Here is a 24324-nt window from a genome sequence, read left to right on the forward strand (position 1 = left end):
GAATCTTCAAGCAGACTCCCTCCTGAGAGTGGCACCAACCAGGGATCAGTGTTATGACTCATGAGATCATGACTTGAGCCAAAACCAAGAGTCAGATGCTTAATCAACTGGTACCCCACAATAAGCCGTTTTAAAAAGTCTGGGGCTCCTGGGTGGCTCAATCATTGAGTATCTGCTTTCAGCTCAGATCATAATCCTGGGGTCCTGGAATCGAGCCCTACACCGGGCTCCCTGCTCGGCAGTAAGCCTCTTCTCCCTCTCCACTCCCCCTGCTTGTGTTCCCTCTCTCGCTGCATCTCTCTCATCAAAAGAAAGAAAGAAAGAAAATCTTAAAAAAAACAAATAAATAAAAAGTACATAGGGATGGGGGCACCTGGATGGCTCAGTGGTTAAGCATCTGACTCCTGATTTTGGCTCAGGTCATGATCTCGGGGTTGAGAGATTGAGCCTCCCAATGGGTTCTGTGCTGGGCATGGAGCCTGCTTAAGATTCCCTCTCTCCTTCTCCCTTTGTCCTTCCTCTCTACTCTCTCCCTCTAAAAAAAAAGTACATAGGTATAAAAAACTTAAAAGTACATAGTATATGTATAGAAAAAACCTGGGAACATACTAAAAAGGCTTATATTATCTTTGTATAAGGAATGATAGATGGTTTGTTTTTCTATTTTATTTTCTAATTTTTCTACAGTGATCACACATTAATTGCATAATAAACAATTATTTTAAAAATGTGCTGATGGGCTATTTATGATTTTAAGAAATTATTGTTATTTTTAAGGTATGCTAATGGTATTATGGTATTATGGCTATGTTGTACAAAAAAAGAAAAGAATTCTCTTCTCCCAGAGATTCATACATACAGAGGAAGTGATGTGTCAGGGAGATGATGGAAGGGATAAAGGTGGGATAATTTTGTCCAAGAAATGAAAATTTTTAAAGTTAGGTGATTGTTTATACTGGGATTTATTATAATTTTCCGTATCTTTCTATAGAAGTTTGAAAATATAGATAATAAAAGAGTCAAAAAGAAGGTTGATGATGAGCAGAATGGACAGTACAGTTCCACTTTGGTTTTAGAAAAAGTTGTGTGTGCACATGAATACAAAAGGAGCAGAAGGAAATGCAACAAAATGGTGGTGTACACACACCATTGTCTTTGAGCAGGGGCATTATGTGGGACAGTCTTTTGTTTTATGTGCTTCCGTGCATTTTTCAAGTATCCTACAATACTATATGTTGATATCATGATGAATAAAAGAAAAGACCCTCCCAAAAAAGTTTCCTGGGGCTCAAGCAGTCATCTAGATAGTAACACATAAGGTAACGTTAAGGGCAAATGTGCCATCTGGGCTCATGGCCCTGCAGCAGCCGGGAAACACCACACATCACTTGAATAGCCGATCTAGGGAAAGTCCTTTGGACTTCTGCCCTAGGGAATCTCGAAGCCATGGTATATGTACATTCTGGAAGCTGACCAGGAATGTGTGGGCCTAACCTTGAGCATTTACAAAACCATTACAAAGTAGATGGCTTTAAAAAACCTACTTGGGTGAGAAACTGAGGCACTACCAAGTTTGTCATTTCAAATTTAGATTGCCCTGGAGTCCACTGGGTCTTTATCCATATTTGCAAGTTTCCAAAGAATGTAATATTTTGAAACATAAAAATGGCACAATAACAACTCATCACTCAAAAAAAAAAAAATCTTTCCCCCAAAACTCCAAAAATAAGTAAATAAAAAGTAGTAGGTAACCAGAAACCTATGTAAACTTCTTTTGCTTTTTTAAGATTTATTTATTAATTTTAGAGAAAGGGAGAAGCAGATTCCTTGCAGAGCCCATAGTGGGGCTTGATCTTACAACCTGAGATCATGATCTGAGCTGAAATCAAAAGTTGGACACGCTTAACCTTAACTCACTGAACCACCCAGGAGCCCCAGAGACATATCCAAACTCTTAAAAAAGATGAAAGGGAAGATTTTTCTATACAAAGGCAATATCACATGAAATTATCTTAATAGGGAAAATCAATCCAATTATGGCAATGCTAAGAGAAGATGACACAGATTAAAAACAATCAACGTACATGGGACCTCTCTCCACTAGAATTTCTAAATCTTTGTGCTCCTATTACATACTAACTTAGACTGCATTTATTTGTAAATATCTTCACTCTCTTACTATTTTTAAACCTTCTGAAAGGCAAAAATCAAGTGTTTCAATCCCTAGAAGGTTTTACATATGGCAGGCAATTAATCAATGGTTCAAATGATCAAATAGTGTAATATCAATGAGAGGATATAATGATGAATGATGTACTATACCATATTCAAAGAATTTAATGAAAATCCAGAAAAAATATGGTATATCAGGGTCATAATGCCATGAGAAAATGCTTGCCTAGAGATAAATCAATAATAGCTAGAAATCCCCTCCTTTTTGAGAGATTAGATGTTGGAAGTAAAGGGGTCGTTATAAACAGGGTCATTCATTATGTGTCCTTTTTTTTTTTTAAAGATTTTATTTATTTATTTGACAGACAGAGATTACAAGTAGACAGAGAGGCAGGCAGAGAGAGAGAGAGAGAGAGAGAGAGAGAAGCAGGCTCCCTGCTGAGCAGAGAGCCTGATGCGGGACTCGATCCCAGGACCCCGAGATCATGACCTGAGCCGAAGGCAGCGGCTTAACCCACTGAGCCACCCAGGCGCCCTAACCTGAGGATTATTAATCCACTGTTTTAATATAGTGGGGATGTCTTTGCAACTTCTTCATTTGCACTGGTAGCAGTTCACTGCATGAAAAGAAAGATATTGCTGTAGATTTTCCATTGTCTTCCCTATGGTCTTCACATTTCAGTAAGCCTGACTCTTCCTTCCACTGTGAGACAGCTTGATATTGATTGTTAAGAAACATTTCATGTGCTGGGAAAAATCATGCTGGAAGCACCACAACTTCTACTAGCATCATTTCTAAATGCACGTGAGATAATTAGGTCAAAGAACAGACTGTAAGTGACTAACGCAGGTGCTGGCATACATGATCTCAGATTATAGTGGGAGTAGTTGTAACCATTGTAATGATAGCTAGCAACATTGACTGGGGTTTACTGTGTGCCGGGCATGAAGCTAAATACTTTATATGAATTATTTCTTTTGTTCTTCACACAGACTTTATGAAATAGATAAAGCAACAGATATTCAGTAAGACTAAGTATTAATCTCTGCCCAAAGTGACAAAGCTAAGTGGAGAAGCTAGAATTTGAATCTTCAGCTTTCTGACTCTACGGTTCAGATTTTTATAACCACAATGGAGCAGTATTTCTCATCCAGTGAAAGCCTGAAGTGACTCTACAATACTCACAGACAAGGTATTCCGGTGCACTTTATCCTACTGGTGGTATATGTGAACATAAATGTTGATATATGTACCTAGAAAACCACGAAGCATTGTAGAGTGCTTATTATTTTTCCAGATTTAAGCTTTCTGGCTAGGATGTAAGGAAAAATCTCTGGACAAGACCACAGGAGAATTCCAGAAGCATGACACCTCCTTTTCAGTTCTTTCCAGCTGGGTCACAGGCCTGCTGTGATGACTCAGGCTATGTAAGAGCCTTGGAATGGACACACAGGCACACTTCTGAATCCCACACAAGACATCAGGCTGTATAGGGTGGGGGTGGAGGGAATTATGACTGGGGAACTCATACCCAGCAAGACCCAGGATTTTAGGCATGAATGCCAACAAAAGAATTCTGGTAAAATTTTGGTGACCTTTAACAACTGTGGATTCTGTACTTACTAATGGACCTGGAATTAACTATGGCAAGTAGTAGGGCTACAAAACTGAGTAATCTATTAACATCTCACAGGCCTGTGGAGTTACCTGTGGGTATTTCATTGAACATACTCTTTGCCATGCACTCTTCTTGGCACTTTACAGGTATCAACTTATTTAATTCTCACAGCCCTGTGATATATATAATAGTCTGTCCCCCCCCCCTTTTTTTTAAAAGATTTTATTTATTTATTTGACAGAGAGAGATCACAAGTAGGCAGAGAGGCAGGCAGAGAGAGAGTGGTGGAAGCAGGCTCCCCGCAGAAAGGCTGATACGAGGCTCAATCCCAGGAACCTGAGATCATGACCTGAGCCGAAGGCAGAGTTCTCCCTTTTTTAATAGCTGATGAAACTCACATGCAGAGAGGTTAAGAAACTTGCCTAAGGTCACATAGCTGGTGAGCAATTTGGACTTCGGCTATTTAAGTTCAAAGCCTGCCTTCTTAACCTCTTCCCTGAATTCTCTCTTCAGCACATGGAGAAGAAGGGGTTAAAAATTGTAATGTGGGGTGTTAAGAAAAAATTGTAGACCTCCATACACAGTGGAATGTTCGTGGAGGAGTGACTAATTTTGCTAGGGGTGGCAGGGGTGGGGAGGGCCTGCTGGGAGGAGTGCCAGGTCAGCAAAGCCTTCACAGCAGATGTCAAATAGCTCTCCGGGACAGCAGACCAAACAGCGTGGGCAAAGGCATGGGGTGGGCGATGGCCTGGCACACTTGCTGCTTGCTACTGCTGATACATAAAGTAAAAAGGAGACGGGTGGCAGGAGATGAGTGTGCACAAAAGCAGGGAGCAGGGAGAGATCCAACAGAGGAAGAATTTGGTTCCGTGAATTGGTCATCCCCAGGAGTCTGTGTTCAGGTGGGACATACTGCAGTAGGTTTTAGAAGGGGGGGTGATGGGAGTCATATGACCAGATCTGTGCCGTTGGATCTCGCCGCAGTGTGAAGGATGAAATGACGCGGAGGATGGGGGTGCTGGGAAGAGAGGGCAGAGCCTAGAAGGAGGGGCTGACTCCACCTAGGAGACTATTACTAGCAAGCCCAGTGAGAAGCTGGTGATGGCACTGGTGAGGAAGCATGAGCTGGGAAAGTTTTGAGGATTGAAGGCTGAATGGTAGGAAAGCAGGGTGGGAAAGTTTTTAGGGGCAAGCTTGATCCGTATTCTTGTTCTCCTCTCTGTGTGATCTGGGTCAGCTCCAGACCCCTGCCTGGGAAGTGGGGCTTAAAAAGGCACTGCATTTTCAGCTGTATGGAACTCAATGTAGTTAATAACTAATTCCGGGTATTATGACTTTCACCTTCTTTCCTATAGTGTGAAAAGCCTCCCTGAATAAAACAGTAATGCTTTATTTGCTGATGATGATCGGTTTCATGATGTGTCCTACATAGTCCCATAGCAACTCTGCCTATTCGCGGGGGATGCCCAGTGACAGATAATTACCACCTGCTTCTCTGCATTGTACTAATGATCATGGATCTCATTTTACCTTAGCTCTGAAGGGACTGACAGTCAAAGATGGGAAAATTGCTACACTCCTAAGATTGGTGGAGAAAACCAAGGACCAAAAGCCAAACAGAAGTTATGTTCCATGCTTGCAACTTCCTGTTCTCCCTAAGCTGGTTGGCACCTGCCTTTCTGCTTTATTCCAGCCACTAAGTGGGAAACTCTTGGGCTCTAAGGAGCTGCTAACGTTCAGGAGTGAAGCCCACTCAGCAGAGGGTGAGGCCGCAGCTGGGAGGATGACTCATGTTGGATCCAGAAAGAAAACAAATGGTCTCGAAGATGTGGTGGTAATGGGGTAATAGTAAGGGGGAGGATATGTGGTGAGGGCTCCCTGCCTTTTCCAGGAAATTGGTTAGTGAGACAATTCTGGTGCTAAAAGACTTAAAAAAAATCCACTTACTGATACAAGAAATCAGATCATTAAATCTTTCCTTAGGAAAGAGGGGGTTTTCCAGCCCACGGAAATAGAGCTTCAGAACGCCAGCCACTGAGTTAATATCATGGTTACTCTGGTCATCAGCTAAAGGGTTTTCACCTACAAAAAAAGAAAAAAATTAGTTACATGCACAGTGCTTTTCTTTTCTTTTTTTTTCTGAACAAAAATATGTTTCTATACGCACACATTGCTATATATACATGTATCTTTTAATTATACTTTATGAAAGATTATATAGTACTAAAATTAAAAGTAATTCGTTTAGATATCCCAACCCATGTTTAACCTAAAAATAGTTGGCTAAAATAAAGCTTTTAAAAATCTTAATGCTACCAAATAATCCCTTACGAGTTACCCAAATCTTAAAATAAAGTATTGTGGGACATCAAGTTAAAAATCTAATCTTAGCTTGACATGAATGCAAATAGGACATTCTCTGTTTTTTATCCTACTGGGAAGAAGATACCATATAGACACAATATCAGAAATAGTATAGGATGCACCTAATTGTGAATGCCTACAATTAAATTAAAGTTTCCTGAAGTGGCCTGGGGGCGTTCACAGCACATTGGAAAGCTGCATTTGGCAGTGGGAGATTTGGAAATCAGACAGAGGGATCTGAAAATGTACTCTTAATTGTACCAAGGGACTTTTATAAAAAATAAAAACTTAAAAAATGTATCACAAATATGAAATTATGTTATTTTTTTATGGCAAACAGTTTTAAGATGTACATAACTGACATGGCTTTCCACACCCCTGAGAATTAAATTGAGATAAAATCTTTGAGAAATTCAACACAATATGCAGCCTTAAATCAAACTCTATTTTTTTATTCACAGGTCTGTTCTAAAGTTCAACAAAAATTGTATATTTTAACTTTTTTTTTTGCCTCTTGGGCAGGAAACTGATGCTTTATACATTTCAACTTATGCTGAAGATGGTTCCTGTAAGAGACTTGGATCACTTTGCTGCTGAGAGGGGAGGCTGCTCTGCTCTACACATCCTATCAGTCAGAGAACTTGGAACAGGAAAAACAATTTGGATCCAAGTTTACCTCTTCCACCAAGCTTTGAAATATTCAAGGGCTCCCTGCCCAGGGAAAAGGGACAGAGAGAGAGAGAGAAGGTTGCCCTGTCTGCATGCCATGATGCCCCTCACTCTGTGGCCAAGCAGAGGAAGGAAGGTACACATGTATCCCGGAGTAGACATGATAGAAATCATTATAATTGAGGCACGTTAATAAATAAGAGCCATCCCTACAGATGATGATGATTCACTGATAATACCTAATCCTCACCCTGATCCTGGAATTCTGCAGGTAATGAAACCGAGGCCAAAGTAGGAGACGATTAACTTGGCCGAAATCAAACAATTAGTCACTAGGAGAGTGATTTGATTCTGGCTCTGCCTAACACTACAGTGTATGGTTTCGCTAATTATAAGGTGCAAAGTAACAGTTCAGTAGGATTTATTTGACAGCCAATGATCAAGAGTTCACTACCTGCTAAGGTCCCAGGGAAGGAGTCTGGGGATGGTAATAAGAGGAAGGAGAGCATTCCCGACATGCAGTAGGGATGAGTCACCTCCAACACCTGCTAGGTAGGCTCGGGGCTATCCTGCCGCTCTTCCAGTACCTTCTCCTGGGTTCTCATGCCACCTTTCACACACATGCTGAGAATGATCAATGCCCGTCCTAAACCAAGATACCAAGCTCCTATGCTGTTCTATACTTGATAACGAGGTCTTATGATTTTGGCTTCATTTCTCAGCTATGCTAAATAGATTCTTAAACCAACATTTAAAATGAAGTGAATGCAAAGAGAAAGATTTTGAGGATCTACAGAACGAGAATGCCACTTCACTTGAGAGCAGCTGATGGCTTTTTAACATGGCTTGTGTGTGGGTATAGACATACAATTACCTCTCTCAAATGAATTTTTAATATCATTGACCTCCACCTGGGAACCAGACACTCTGAAAATCCCCTGATGCTGAAGACCTAAAAAGAACAGAAGAGGAAAAGGATGAAAAATCCCATCACAACCGTTAGGTCCCTCTTTCCCCAATAATCAAATGTTAAATGAAAAGACACATCTACTATACTCCTAGTGATTATTACTTTTTAAGTAAGAATTTCAGGGGCACCTGGCTGGCTCAGTTGGTGGAACATGTGACTCTTGATCTCAGGGTTATGTGTTCAAGCCCCATGTTGGGTGGAGAGATTTCTTAAATAAATAAATCTTAAAAAAAAAAAAAACAAACCAACCCAAAAAACAAAATAAGAATTCCATAGTTTATGGCTTACCATAGAGGTTGATGAACCGAATACAGCTTTCCACAATGAGAGGGATAATCTGTCCTGAGTCCTGGGTAAAGAGATGGAAACCAGTTAACCACAGAGAGGCATAAATCACACATTAAAGTTCAGAGTTTAGCCCTAATTCAAGAGGGCTTTTTTACTCTTTTTGATGATCATTTCCAACTCCCCCCTCGAAAATCTTCCACTAAGGCCAAAAATAAAACCATATTTAATCAATCTCGTTCTGGAGCAAACCACATTCAATACATTTATTGCAATCCTGTTTCAGTGTCCTCTGAGATGTCAAAGTGAATTCATCTCTTTTACTTACACGGAGGCTCATGTATCAAAGTGAAAACATGAATTGCTCCTCTTTTTAAGGGTTATTTATATAAGTAATTAATCTAATGGACCTAAAGAAAACTCTGTGTATTCTAACCACGGCATCTTAGGATTGACTGGCCGTACCGGTCACTACACACAGCCTTTCAGACATGCCGGGATCCTCTTGGTGACATCCCCAGAGTACACCGTTGGGATGACAGATGCATGACAGGAGGTCTGTCTTCTAGATGATCATAATGTGTTACATATTTGTTTGGTTTGCATCAGAACTTACTCATCCTTACAGATTTCTCGTTATTTTTACATGTTTTAAGGATTATGAAAAAAATGGCCCAAATGCACGTCCCATTAGACCCCATTTTCTGAGGAAGGGGCAGTTTTGTGGCCCCTTTCCCTATATCTTGTAATAGAGTCAGTGCACTCTGCTGAACAAGTGTGAATTCTGGAAATGTTTTAAAACACATGTAGGATGATAGGTGAGATGAAGGAGCTGCCGGGGTCACAGTTAATTATGCACCAATGCCATGCACTCCAAGTGGTTAAAGACAGGTACCGACTGTGGAGTTAATGCTCATATACGTTCAAAGGCTCTGCTCTTTCAGGAATTAGAGCTTTACAGGAAACGTGGAGGTTCAGAATGATTAGCAGACATCAGGTACTAATGCATGAGGAATTTTATTCTGAACCGCACGAAGAATTGGGTTATCTTAATATATGAAAACAATTCAGAATCTACTAACTTTTCCAAATAAGCAACAGGGGAAGGATTGGGGATAATGCAGCGGAGCCTTAAACTCTTAACTATTCTTAGGATGGCTCATACAGTTCTTGAGGAAGAGTTTTAGTTTAGGTTTTAAGACCATCTAATCAGTGTGTGAACCAGTTAGTGCTTCAGTCACTTCTGGAGACTGTATCAAGTTTCTCTAATTAGTTATTTTGTTTGTTTGTTTTAGGGACGTACACTTTATTAATTTCTTAGAGAAGGTCCTTAAGACTAAAAATTCTTTAGTGTGGACTAGTTGGCTCAAAAATAGCGACGTAATTACACCAACACTTACTGTGAGGGGATATTTCTTTAAAATACAAGTGTGTTTTAGGGGAGGTAAACTTTATATGACCGTTTCACTTAACACTGTAATCTAAAAGAGCAACAAATATTTAAATGTAAGTGATAAAAGGAGAATATTAGTTTGCACCTCTGATGAACTTAGTATTAAAACAAAAAGAAAGAATAAAATGTTATTAAAAGAAAAATGTTTGCACTAAGAAAGTTCTAAATAAAAATGCCTTAAGTTTTCATATTATTTAAAAAACATTTTCGTCTTTACATTTCCTCAAGATAATCACTAATCTTTTGTTTAATGTCAGTATTTTATTTGGATACAATGAATTCTATGGTCAAAAAGTAATAAGTGTGTATGTGTTTTAATTTGATTTCATGGATGCCAGATGCTTTTGTAGAAAATAGTTTACAAGAAGTGAAACAATGGGCTGTGCTCCACCCACTATTCAAACAAACAAACAAGAATTAAAAAAACCAATCCCTTTGTACCTCAGTTTCCCCCTGGGAAAAAGGAAAAATGGTTTGCTCTTGCTTTCTCACAGCGATATTGTGGGGATCTCGAGTGATGGAGCACTTTCCAGAGGGCAGAGATCTCTGTCTCCACTGTTTTACTGCTATGACCGAAGGTTCTTTAATTAATATGCCATCTGGGACCTGGAAGAGCTCACCTAAGTGCATTTCCCAGGATAACTGGTTTACTCCTTCTTTAGTCCCTAAATTTGGTTTCTGTTAACTGTTCTTAATGAAAAATCTTTTAAAAATATAATATGAGCTGTCCTGTTATCTTCAGCAGTCATTCTTGTACTGTGTTATCAAATAGAACAGAATCATACCCTTGTTTCTTTGAGCTTTTCTCTGTTTTCTCTGCCAGACCATCAGCTGCATATCTTGGTGCTTTCATCTAATCTTTATCTTCCCTTCTCTCCAGCTAATTTGCCCCTGCTTATAAGCCTTGGGCTGGGAAGCTAGCTAATCAAGTCTGACAATAATTTTATATTAAATTAGAGCCAAGAAGGCTCTTTGGAGGCTGATGGCAGTGGGTTTGTGATGGCAATTTAGGTTGTCCAGTGGCTTTTCACTTAATGCCAAGGTTAGGGCTCATTTTCAAGGCTGCCAGAGGCCCTCAGTCTCTGTGTGTGTGTGTGTATGCACGTACGTGTCTGTCCATGTGAATATGACACACACACACACACACACACACTTTTTAACCATTAGTGCCCGTATTCGATAGAAGATCAGTCTTTAAAGAAACTAAGACATCTATAACATATTATTAAGGGAATCATGAATGATGAGGTTTTTTACATAAATTTAGTCTTCAGGAACACTGGAATCCATGACATAAAATGTTAGGTACAAAAGAGAAAGAAAGCTCTTCTCTTTTTTGTGCAATTTATTTGAGGGTCTTTAATCCAGTATTAATGCGTATTTGGCATTTAACACTGACTTCCCTTAACGAAAGCCCTTGACTCAAATTTGGTACAACTGTCAAACATGTAATGTAAATACTGTTTATCTGCTTTTGCTAGAAGAGGCAACTCCTCTTAAATCAGTGTTCAAATTTCTGTACCTCTTTTCTATAGCAGATAGGTAGGAATCCATAAACAGTAAAGCTTATTTTTCAACCTGATTTCCAACTGCAAACATTTTTCTTTCAAAGACCTTAAAAATCCAATTAAAGCCAAGCATGATTATGATTTGAAAATGATATCAAGAGCAAAAGAGGCTGTGGCCTCCCCTCCCTGCAGCACTATACCTGATGTCTCGCGTGTGAGTTCCTTCGTCCTCGGCTAGAAGCATTATCAGAGGTACAGGGTGAAAAAGAAGACAGAGTAAACACAGCAGAGATCCAAGATACAGACCGCAGGGTCTTACCATTTCTCCAATATAATGAATTCCTCAAGTCACAGGAAATCCAAACTCTAGCCGTGCTTCAGAGATCCCCTAACAATGTACTTTAAAAATAGATTCTGTGCCATCTAATTTGCACAAAGTAAAAATAAAATATTTTATCAGGTAAGCTCTTTTCCTTTTTGCCCAAATTATGGCTTTTTTATTTTTTTTAAGAAAGAAAGAGGACTTACTTTTTTGCCAACATAATACTCACATGTATTTCCTTCTCTGAAGGCACGCAAACCAAATATTCTTTCCTCTCTGACTTCAGGAAATATTATATTGATTTTCTGGGAAAGCGAAGAGCCCCAGGACAGACTTGGACATAATGACCTGCCTCCTTTTATGAGAGGCTGAGACCATTATAGGAAGAAGCGTGGAGATCAGCCACCCAGATGGCTGGTGCCAGTACCTTGACGAATGTTTCCAAATCCCCATTAAACAACTTAGCATTATACTGTGAGCGGGGTCTGGACTTCCTGTGTTTCTGGGGCTTAGGGGGAACATTTGGAGGCCTAAGGGAAGGGAATATGATTACTGAGCATGGCAGAAATCAAACAATGAATGAAATACCCATAGGTCACAGCAAAATCACAAAACAGGATTTCTTGTGTGCCCCCTTCACCTCACCCCCCCGCCCATGGGGGAAAAGAGTCCTTCCCCTTTCCCATTTATTTACTTTTACTTATGTCATCAAAAATGATACAAACTATTCCTCAGACGACCCTTTTCTTGTATACTGCATATGACATTTGTTTGCTAGTTTGTTTAAAAATGGAATTGTGAGCTATCTGGCCAAGTGTTACAAACTTGACCAGCTTATGAGTCACACGGAAGACACAATGAGTCATAAAAATCTGGGCTCTCGATAAATCCCAATGTAAGAAATTAAATATAATATTTTTAGTTACAACATAATTCGTCAATGCAAGTAACGTCACATCTGTTCAATAGTCCTCAGATATTAATGGGGTTTTAGTTTATGCAAAAGTAAGTAATTAATGGGGTCACAAGTGAAAAATGAGTTTGGTTCCAATGCTTTCTCGGGGAGGAGGTAGATACAGGCTCATATGAATGATTATTTCTTTATAACGAACTATCTCATCGCTTCAATATTTGTAGAGCATTAGCACATGTCCTTTATTCTGCTTTGGACTCTCCATCTCTAGTCTATTTGCTCTGGTGGCTGCGCAAGTCTAACACACACACAACCAGTGCTCCACCTGCTCCCCTTAGACCCTGTAGCTTCTTGCTCTGTTGTCGAGAACCAGGGCCTCTTCTGTCCTCTTCCTTTAGAGCAAAGATGTCACAAGTATCTGACTCAGCTTCTGCAACTGTACTGAATGGGAGAGTCCCAGGACCGCTCTCCAGATATTCCAATTTTAACTCCTTCATGGGAAGGCTTACAGGAGGGTATGCGTCACACTTGAAAATTGGGTAAGCCCTTTGTTATGCTGCAAACTGTCTAGAAAGAATTACTTTTTCAGTTCATTGATGTTCAGAAAGGCCAGGTTAGAAACAAAATCCCAAGGACATGAGGAAGCCTGACTAGATTCATAAGAGATTACCATAATCTGGAGTTATCAAGAGAGGTAGGGGAGCAAACCTGACAGGCTTCCACAGTCGGATTCTAGGACTCAGCTAGTAGGTGGGCTCCAGGGATTAACAGGGTGTACTGTGAGCAGCACCCAAAGTCCCACATGCTTGAGAGGTTAAGAGGAATTTTTTCAAGAGTCCAGAGGTGAATATGGAAACTTCCACTAGGCAGTATGCCATGGCCTGTTGAAATTTCTGAAACCTCTTTTATATACTGATTCTGGGATATTCACAGAAGGATTTGGTGGGCATAAAAACCAGAACAACTACCCACCAAGGAGTTTAACCTTATGTGCTTGATTTCATCCAATCTTTTCATTACTTTGTAAGTATTTTTAAAAGATTTTTAAAAATAATTAATTTGTTTTAGGGGGTGAAGGGGAGGGCCAGTGGGAGAGGGAAGAAAGAGAGCCTCGAGCAGACTCTACACTTGGCACAGAACCCAACTCTGGGCTCGATCTCGCCACCCCGAGATCACGACCTGAGCCGAAACCAAGCATCAGTGCCCAACCAAATGCACCCCCCAGGTGCCCCTCATTATTTTACAAGTGTTTTAAACTGTAGACTTTATTTTTATTCAGGTATGGTGAGGCCAACAGATCAGAAGCAAACACCACTGAAAGGACAGTTTACTACCCACACTGCCCAAAGGGAGGGGGCAGGCTACTCTGCAGGGGAGGGGTTCATGGGGAAGCACCAGGGTCAATTGGGAGGCAGAGGGAGTACAGGCAGTGCTGTGGTCTCCATGGGAAGGAAGGGGTGAGGGAGGGTAAGCAGGTTTAGGACTGTCTAGGTTGAATAAGTTTGGTGGGCTCTGGGGAATAGGGGTTGTCTGGGACTTGGCTTTGTGGTGATCAGGGAAGGGGGAGAGTGACCTTGAACGTGAAAACCCAAAAAAGGACGGTAAAGGATGCAGCTGATGGTATAGGTCTGGACTGGTGGGTCTGCACAAAAAAGGCATACTTGTGAGCCTGACCTTTACTATTTCTTGGAGGGAGTGGTAGTCTCTCCAAGGTCAGAAGGGCCCCAAGATAGCAAAGCATCTGACAGAAAAACCAGAAAACACGGTTATTACAAGGTCCAGCAGAGCTGCACACTTGGTGACGTTGGGAGCCATTGACAAAGTTAAGAGGATAAGAACAAAGGCTCATTTCGTGTGGTCACCAATTGTGGGACAAGCAAACCTTGTAGCTAGAGCCAAAGCCCCCTAAGTAGAGCTAGATTATTGTTCCTGCATGATGGAGAGAAGCAGCGTAGCTCCTCGCTGGGGCAAATGAGGACATGTCTTTTGAGTTGTCTACCAGAAGCCTGCAAGTTGCCTCTCCTGTCGATTCTAAAGTATGAGGCAAATGCAACAAGACAACCATATTGAGAAAAACCTGACAGGAAAACAAAGTGCCCAGGCGCTTATTAAAGTCCTTTTGGAGGCAGAGGCCGAAAGCCATAGGCCCCCGATGGCTCTGACTTTACTAGGCACACATTTGGTGAACAGAATCAGGGCTGTGCCACCCAACACTTGAACAGTATGACACGCGCTGGTTTGCTGGCTACCACACAGCCTGCCCATGTGGATGAGAGGAAGTCCGAGTCAGGTTGATGTGTGTATCTAGTCTGTTGGGCAGTGACGGTTCTCACTGCAAATTCATGTATTTGCATTTCCTTTTAAAAAGAAATTTTTTTTTCTTGAAGTGCTTTATGTTCATTATAATATAGAGACAAAAGTAAAGCAGTTGACAGCCCAAAGAGATGATATATATGAAAAAAGCTCCATCAACTACATCTTACTATGAAGAAGTAACACTCCTCTTTGTCACTGACACAGGGAAGAAAGAAACCTCGGTGTTTTCCATGAGGTTTAGGCAAGTCAGTAGCTGTATCTTTCTAGTTGGTTCACCAAGAAGAGAGGCTTCCTTTTGGATAAACTGCCCGGTACAGACAACAGAGCTTTGAAAGTCAACTTGCCAATTACCACAACACACACACACACACACACACACACACACACACCCATCAGTGTTCTAAATGCCTCTCACCTCAAAGAGAGCTCAACTTCAAGAGTGCAAAGTCTAGCTGTGTCCATTATAATAGTTCCTGGCTCTCACACAAAGGCTGGCACAGAAAAATAAAAGTTGCAAACTTTCCCCAACCCAAATCAGAATCTCTTCCCTAAAAGGCTTTTCTTTCTCAGAGGTGGCTTCGAAATCCCTTTACGAATGAAAAAGGGGGGGGGTGCAATATGGTGTAATATTAAAAATTAAATCTTTAGGGGCACCGGGGTGGCTGAGTGGGTTGGGCCTCTGCCTTTGGCTTGGGATCCCAGGGTCCTGGGATGGAGACCGGAGTTGGGCTCTCTGCTTGGCGGGGAGCCTCCCCTCGCTCCCCACCCCCGCCCGCCTCTCTGCCTACCTGTGATCTCTGTCAGTCAAATAAATAAATAAATAAGTAAATCTTAAAAAAAAAAATAAAAAAATAAAAAACAAACTTAAATCTTTAAAGTGAACCAAAAAGGGGTAAGCAGCTAAAATCCCAAGTATTGGTACAGTTCTAAGTTCTATATGACATAAGGAAAAGTAGGAGCAGAAAATAACTGATCATGCTTTCTATTTGCTAACACAGTAGATATGCACATAACGTTGCTTGTTAAATTAAATGATCAAATCAGACTATTTCTAGAAACTGAAAGTATTTTGGATTAGATAAACCAAGCCCATTCGATTTAGGTCTTTCTGAAGCAGTCTACCATTAAAGAGCTTTACAATTACACTGGGAAACCCTCAGATCTGCTGGAGCAAATCTGGTTTTGTGAGAACCCCAAAGATTTCATGTTACTATTGTCTATTGAGTCAAAATGATCTACCATGTTCATTAACAAAATTGGTTCATTCTTGCAGCACTGAATGGTTGCTTGTTGTTAAGGGGAAAGAAAAAAAGGATGAGAAATAGAGTTGTGATAAAATATTTTCCTACCTTGTAGTCATATACTCAGCTCTATGACCTGCAGGGAAAAAAAAAAAAAGTAAATGGAATGGAATCCGTGGAATGCACTTGGTAACCTGTCCCTTACTTTAAGATGCTGAGTTTGTAATAACTTACACATTTTATGGTGGAAAGCACGAGGATAGCATATCATAAGAGACAAATAATTTGAAGTAAACATTTCATAAAACCTATACTTAAAATGTAATAAATCCTATAGATTGGAGAAAAATGTTTCACTTGGCAATTTGAGGAAGGGATATTTGTTACTCAGGAAACATGGAACAGCTGCTTGATCTTAACTAAGGTTAACAAAGAAATACAGATAAAATACATCCAAGGTTCGAATATTAGTTGTTTCCTCTGTCTTGACTGATACTTGGGTTAGAAGGTGGTCAAATTAGGGTGGGGAAACTCAATTTCCTTTATATTAAGTTGGTGTTCTTTCTATAATATATAGTAAGGTGAGAAGTTGCATTTATAATCAGAAATGACACTGGCAGATATTAAGGACATTAAATTATGCTACATTCTACAACCTGTAAGGTAATAGCCTTTCAAAGTTCCCTGCCACCTACAACAAGAGTTTCTTGTATATTCAGGCTTTCTTGGCTTGTTTTAAACACCGGCTCTGCATTTCTGTTGTGCTCCTACAATCTGTGCTAATTCCAAGTGAGAAGGGGGCCTGTGGTTGCTGTCTGCTCTTTCTCATGTTTCCAGTGGAACTGTGGGAGGGGTGTGCAAGAGGGAACCATTTCACCGGTTTGTTTGCAAATAAACAAACAGTTTGACCAGTTTCTGAAACAGCCTGAAGCTACAGCTACCAGAGAAAGGTCACATTGCAGCACAAACAGGTACACCCATCCCATCCCATCATAGTGCAGTGATTCCGATTCGCAGAAGGCCAGGATAACATTTGTAGAGAGAGTGGTCTTGCTGGAAATGTTGAATGCACCTTCCCAGGCAACAGAGTCTTTTACTCTATTATCTGCTTTTGAAGTGCAAGTAAAGAAGGATTTGATTAATGCTCTATTTGTAAAAGGGGTGGAGGTGACAGTTAATGCCAGAGAATACCTTCCTTAGCCCAGACTCAGGCCTCTGTAGGTCTACTAGAAGCCATGCTGGGCCCTGACTTGAAGTGGGGGGTGGGAGGAAAGGGGAAAAATATTTAAAAAATAGAACCCAGTTCTATCGATTTTTTAACTCGAACTCTCTTCCCTCTTTTGGCCTTTTGCTATTTTGAGGGACAAGAAAAGTAGAAGGTGGACAGAGAACCCCAGAATAATTTCTAGCTGTTCTTAAGTATGAGAGATGGTCTGCTAGAAAGTGGTGTCTTCTGGGATATCCTTCGGCAGGAAGCTGGCTGGACAGGGTTAAAGCACAGACACAAGACAGGGCTGGAGATTAAGATTTGATGGTTACCACCATTTAGGTTGTTCTGGGGCCATGGGACCTAGCTAAGATCATGCACAGGGAGTCAGGAAAATGAGCGAAAGGTTGAGGACAGAGAAACTAGCAGGTTTGTGCTGTACTGTATTCTGTCATGCTACAAACTTTATTATCACAGAAGTATGACGTCAAATATACTACTAACAACACAAACAACAATGATGTCCGATACTTATTAGACACTGTTCTAGGCACCTTCTATATATTAACTCACAATATTCACAAAACCTTGGGAAGCAGGTAATGTTATTTTGATTTTATGGAAGAGACCAAGCATTTAGGAGGCAAGGGACTGTGACTTGCTCAAGGTCAAACAGTTAGTATGTGATGCATCTGGCCCTAGGATCTGGGTTTGTTCCCCCTCCCCCCACACATTTACAAATCTTTTTTATTTTTTAAATTTAAATTCAAGTTAGTTAACATATGGTGAAATACTGGTTTCAGGAGTAGAATTTAGTGATTCATCACTCACAATTAACACCCAGGAGTCACCCCAACAAGTGTCCTCCTTAATGCCCATCACCCATTTAGCCCATCCCCCTGATCACCTTCCCTCCAGCAACCCTCACTTTGTTCTCTATAGGTAAGAGTCTCCTATAGTTTGCCCTCCTCTCTGTTTTTATCTTATTTTATCTTTCCTTTCCTTCCCCTATGTTCATTTGCTTTGTTTCTTAAATTCCACATATGAGTAAAATCAGATGATATTTGTCTCTTTGACTGACTTTATTTTGCTTAGCATAATACCCTCTAGGTCCATCTGTGTTGTTGCAAATGGCAGGTTTTCATTCTTTTTGATGGCTGAGTAATATTCTATTGCATATATATAAGCCACACCTTCTTTATCCATTCATCAGTTGATGGGCATTTGGGTTCTTTCCCAATAAAATAACTGGGCTATTGTTGATAATGCTGCTATAAACACTGGAGAGCATGTGCCCCTTCAAATAAACATTTTTGTATCCTTTGGATAAATAAATAATAGTGCAATTTCTGAGTCACTGGGTAGCTCTCTTCTTAACTTTTTGAGGAACCTCCATACTGTTTTCCAGAGTGGATGTACCAGTATGCATTCCCACCAACAGTACAAAAGTGTTCCCCTTTCTCTGCATCCTTACTAACACCTGCTATTTCCTGACTTCTTAATTTTATCCATTCTGACTGGTGTGAGGTGGTATCTCACTGTGGTTTTGATTTGTATTTTCCTGATGCCCAGTGACATGGAGCACTTTTTCATGTGTCTGTTGGCCTTTTGTATGTCTTCTTTGGAGAGATGTCTGGTTATGTCTTCTGCCCATTTCTTAACTGGACTATTTATTTTGGGGGTATTGATTTTGATGGGTTCTTTATAGATTCTAGATACTAGCCCTTTATCTGATGTGTCATTTGCGAATATCTTCTCCTATTCCTAGGTTGCTTTTTAGTTTTCTTGATTGTTTCCTTTGCTGTGCAGAAGCATTTCATCCTGAATAAGTCCCAACAATTCATTTTTGGTTTTGTTTCCCTTGCCTCCAGAGACGTCTAGCAAGAAGTTGCTGCAGTCAAGGTCAAAGAGGTTGCTGCTTGTGTTGTTCTTAAGGATTTTGATGGTCTCCTGTCTCAAATTGAGGTCTTTCATCGACTTTGAATTTATTTTTTTGTCTGGTGTGAGAAGGTGGTCCAGTTGCATTCTTCTGCATGTTGCCATCCAATTTTCCCAACACCATTTGTTGAAGAGAATTTTTCCATTGGACATTCTTTCCTTTGTTGAAGATGAGTTGACCATATAGTTGTGGGTCCATTTCTGGATTCTCTATTCTGCTCCAATGATCTATGTGTCTGTTTTTGTGCCAGAACCATACTGTTTTGATGATTACAGCTTTGTAATAGAGCTTGAAGTCTGGGATTGTGATGCCACCAGCTTTGCTTTTCTTTTTCAGCATTCCTCTGGCTATTTGGAGCCTTCCATGGTTCCACACTAATTTTAGGTTTTGTTGTTCTAGTTCTGTGAAAAATGTTGATGCTATTTTGATCAGGTTTGTTTTAATTCTAGACCTGAGCTCCCAAGTAATATATCGTAAAAATATGTCTTATTCCCCAGAAAATACCTTGAAAATCATAAAATAAAAATAGGGATTATGGCTTCTGCTTCTATCTCCTCCATATGGCTAAAATCAAACACAAAATGCCAAGATGTACTAAATTATATAACACATATTAAGTTAAAATTTTAAAGTCCTGGGGGGCCTGGCTGGCTTGGTCAGTAGTATGCGCCACTCTTGATCTTGGGGTTGGAAGTTTGTGCCCCATGTTGGGTATAGAGACTACCTAAAAATAAAATCTTTAAAAAATAAATAAAATAAAAATTTAAAGTATCTACAAAATTAAACTGGATAATGCATTAATCACTTTCAAGCAATTCAATGATAAAGACACTAATAACTCCTTCAAAATGAAATGTCTTCTGTATCTTTGAAGTTTTGCTACTCTTGTTAAAATATCCCAAGCAAAGATTCTCTAGATTTTAGAAAGAGATCATATATTAAATGGCTTAAAATCATTTTGCTCCATCCATCCATGGTTAACAGTATGAGATAAAAAATTAAAAACCTATCAAAGATACATTTTGATTAATGAACCAAGAGCAAGCTTCTCGAGAACTATCATTCATGGTATAACCGCCACCACCACATCCATTGTTTTGTTCAGCTAATAGTACAGAGTGCGCCTCAACTGATGAATGAGGTTTTATTTTTTAATCAGTATCATCATTAATAGATCAATAACACACAAGCTTAGAAGAATCTGCTTCCCAGAGAAATGTGAAAGCTTCCAGTGGTTTGAGGATTAGATTTCAATCACTTTCTCTGGAAGGCTATTTAATTATTAAAAACAACAATTTCTTCCCTCACTCCCCTCCCCATCCCACAATATAAGTCATATGGAGGCACAAAATGACCCATGACCCAGGATTATCTTGTTCTTGCTACAAACACCTACTTTGACTACTCCGATCATTTCACTTGAGAATAAAGAAGTGAATTATTTTTCACACTCCAGTGTATTTGTGTGTGTGTGTTTCTTTTTTTAATTATTTTTTTTATAAACATATAATGTATTTTTATCCCCAGGGGTACAGGTCTGTGAATTGCCAGGTTTACACACTTCACAGCACTCACCATAGCACATACCCTCCCCAATGTCCATAACCCCACCCCCCCTCTCCCAAACCCCCTCTCCCCAGCAACCCTCAGTTTGTTTTGTGAGATTAAGAGTCACTTATGGTTTGTATCCCTCCCAATCCCATCTTGTTTCATTTATTCTTCTCCTACCCCCTTAAACACCCATGTTACATCTCCCCAGTGTATTTTACCACCACAGACTAAAAGGGAAAACCAAAATACCATGTTGTGGCAATCTGAGATAAAAAAACAAAACAAAAAAAAACCCCAACTAGATGAAATATTTAATATGTGCCCAGCTCCATCTGGACAGAGGCAGTGGGAATAGGGTCCCTAAAGAATGACTGATAAGGACTCTGACATTACTTTTCAGCCTTTTTTTCTTCCTTAAGAATGCATTGCTTTTCTAAAAAAACATAACAATTCACAATCAGCTTCTCTTTCGAAAGGGTGTTTGTGCTCCTACTCAAAGACAGACAATGGATTCAAAGAGGATAAGCCATTTAGTTCCTTTGTGGGAAACCGCACACCCAGGTCTAGAAACAACCTAACATGGAACTCAGCTTCTGGTGTCAGATTGTCTGTGTTTGGCGAAAACTGCACTGATATGTACACCCCCTTTAACTCCAAATGTTGCACATAAAGAAGCCAGTGTGAACACGAAGGCTCCTTCCTAAAAGGAAAAAACACTTTCCATGCCTCAGTTTTACGGATATAGATCTCATTTACTGTGTTGGTGTAAATTTTCCGGGTGAAAAACAAATGACATCACAGAAGGCTGTAACGGTGCTGCTGAAGGATGACGAAGAAGGTGATGACTTTGGTCTGAACGACTCATTATGTATTTCTTTTCATTTCGGCAGTTGTCAAAGTTGTGGAATTCTGAATCTTGACAGTGCACCTTTAAGAGCCCCCATGAGCGGCTTCACAGTGTCGTAAATCAAAGGACTGACCGTGCCTCTGGTCGGCTGCCAAAGGCAAGCAGCAAGACAGGCCAAACACATGTCTGTAGTTACAGTTTCAGCTGTCTACAATCAACTGCTAAATCCCTGGGTTAGGCCCTATTTGTTTTGCTACGAAGGCAGCTTTTGCAGCAGTGAGTCTGGTATAATTCAGAGCTGTGATTTCTATATAAAAAGTCACGACTGTCCCCAAACGCACCATCGAATCCTGTGCTACTAACCTTATTTCACCAAGCCCAGACTTGAGCTCCTTCATAAGGACTCCCCATTGGATTATCTCATTGTAGGGCAGGGACCATTAACTCTCCTCGCCTCCTTTAGTATAAGCCTATTAACTCGAACAGGGCTTGCACGGAAGCCAGGAGGCCCACAATGGTCAAGCTAAAAGATGGGGGCAGGCTCAGGGTTTCTCTGGGCAAAGCCGCCAGCATGAAGCCCAGGCAGTGGTGTGGTGTGCTGCCAAGACTGCACGTGGGGCAGGGCCGGGGAGTGGAAGGTCTGCGGCGTGTGGGCAGAGGCTAGTGTGTCTGATGGGAACCATCCAGTTCCTGAATAAATGCAACCTGGTGAAGGCCTGGTACCCTGGAACCCAGCTTGTGTTGCTATGATACAAGAGAAACCCACTGAGAGAAATCCCAAGATAAAGAAATCCCGGCAGAGTTCATGAGGTACAAAACAGCAGCTAACGATGGACTCTGGCTTATGGATTCGGCAAGCCGGCTAAAATATAGCCCTTTCCAATCATGCCACGTAAAATAGTATGAACCGCTGGGGCTTTCACTCCAGGAGACATCAGGGAATCTATGTAGAATGAGTATCATAAAAGTTTCAGAATGTGACCCCAAGTGAATTAACACATGTGTCCGCATGCAGGCCAAGAATGAATTCACCCACCACTTAATTGCCTCCAACTCACGATTTCTAAAGTAGTGTTCAGTCCTGTAGGGAAGGACTCTGTGCCTGTAAGCATTCATCAAAACACTTAACAATAATTTATGCTTTGGTAACTGGCAACTGACCTTGGGGGCATCACTGAAATATCAGGCATTTTATGGTAGGTGGAAAAAATGATCTTACATGATACTATGAAAGGAAAAAGAAAAAAAAAACAAACAAACTGGGACATGATTGCTGAGGTAACACAACTATTCAAAGAAAAAAAAAAGGGCTTTTTAAAAAAAAGTTCCAACCTCCGTTATAGAAGAGCTGAAAGCCTTGTACAGGGCCACCCTTCACTGAGATTTCCCAACTATTAACATTTTGCCACACTGGCCTTATTTCCTTCTCTTTCCTTCTCTCCTTTTGTATTATTTCTTCTGCATTGATTGAAAATAACTTGCAGATATATGCACTTAGCAAACATTTCTTTTTCTTTTAAATTCAATTTTGATTTTCATTTTCTTAATATTGCCACTTTTTAAAAAAGGACTTTTATTTATTTATTTGACACAGAGAGAGAGTGCACAAGCAGGGGGAGCAGCAGGCAGAGGGAGAGAGAGAAGCAGGCTCCCCACTGAGGGACTGGATCATGACCTGAGCTAAAGGCAGACGCTTAACAGACTGAGCCACCCATGCGCTCCTTAGCAAACATTTCTTAAGAATAGGAACCTTCTTCATAATAACACCACCACTGTCATATCTTAGAAAATGAATTCAATAATGTCATTTAATATACAGTCTGTCTATATTTAAATTTCCCCAGTTGTCCTTAAAATGCCTTTTGTAACTTGCTTTTTTGATTCAAAATCAAATGAAAGTTCACATATTGTGTTTGGTTATTTTATTTCACAAGACACTTTCGAGTAGTTTAAATGTTAATTCTTTTTCTAAATGATATCAGCCTTTTATCTTGGAATCTGGCATCCTAATTGTAATACATGGAGCCTTAGGTCATGATGACCTTTCTCCAAGTACTCATTCCCTGAGGGTAATGTGTCCTTTGAAGGACACCAGGAGATAAGGTGATGAAAAAAATCACCTTGTCCTAGGAAGGTTCTAGAATGGTAGGGGGCAAGAGTTGAGGTCAAAGAGCAGCAATCTCTTTTTGGCCTGAGTTACACACCTCAGTCCCCTCCATCCCCCACTCCCATCTGTATTCTTTCACTTTTATAACTTCTGGCAAGGTCTAGTGTGAATAAAAGATAAAGTTACAGACTACGAGGCACTTAAAAAAGGGAATTTGCTTGTATTTATTTTTTTCCTTTTAAATTTCAAGAAGATGAAAAGAGAGTTAACATTTAAATAGTCCCTTTTGCCTATAATCCTTTCTTCCCCATAGTTTTTCCTCATCTGTAAAAATGGGGAAATTTACAGCCCAGCTCAATATATAGTTTAGAACAATAGTTTAGCACAGAGAAAGCCCTATGGAAGGGACAACTATTATTGTTTTTTGTTATTATTATTAGCTACAGCACTATACTTCCTTAGATTTTTTTTCTCAAGTGAAATCAATGTCTACAGAAAAGGGAAAAAAAAAATCGCCCAAACGGGTTTAACGGGTTGCTGGAGTCCAGGAAGGCATTAGATGTGAGAACAAATACTGGCCCCTACAACAAAGGGGATGGAGCTGGAAGGCCGGACAGGTTCCCAGAGGGTGAGGAAGAAGGGGCTGTGTGGTCAGCAGGTGCAGCCCTGCCCAGTCTTCTCCCGTCAGGAGCATCAGGTGTTAGGAGCCCCAGGTGTTAGGAGCCCCAGGCTGGGCAGAGCGCTCCTCAGGACCTCTGTGCTGGCTTTTCAGCCCTCCCCAGCTTTCACTATTCTTCCTCAAGGTTAGCACCAAGCTTGTGAGGAAAATTGCTGGGAGAAC

The 24324-nt window shown here is 40.4% G+C and overlaps 1 protein-coding gene across 2 annotated transcripts in view; it reads right to left on the bottom strand.

Annotated features, from left to right (window-relative positions):
• The window catches only part of SRGAP1 (SLIT-ROBO Rho GTPase activating protein 1), a 266482-nt gene that overhangs the window by 30916 nt on the left and 211242 nt on the right, over positions 1 to 24324 (bottom strand). Inside the window, exons 11-15 of one of the 2 annotated variants that reach the window (XM_004766598.3) lie at positions 15941 to 15968; positions 11241 to 11274; positions 8083 to 8143; positions 7699 to 7776; positions 5739 to 5873 (exon numbers count right to left, since the gene is read on the bottom strand). In XM_004766598.3, the coding sequence (XP_004766655.1) occupies positions 5739 to 5873; positions 7699 to 7776; positions 8083 to 8143; positions 11241 to 11274; positions 15941 to 15968 (336 nt within the window). Of the gene's footprint in view, positions 1 to 5738; positions 5874 to 7698; positions 7777 to 8082; positions 8144 to 11240; positions 11275 to 11789; positions 11893 to 15940; positions 15969 to 24324 lie in introns of both variants that reach the window. The other variant, XM_004766597.3, reaches the window with a different exon arrangement.

This window comes from Mustela putorius, unplaced genomic scaffold (genome assembly GCF_011764305.1).
Source record: "Mustela putorius furo isolate JIRA1106 unplaced genomic scaffold, ASM1176430v1.1 tig00003988_pilon_pilon_pilon, whole genome shotgun sequence".
NCBI lineage: Eukaryota > Metazoa > Chordata > Mammalia > Carnivora > Mustelidae > Mustela > Mustela putorius.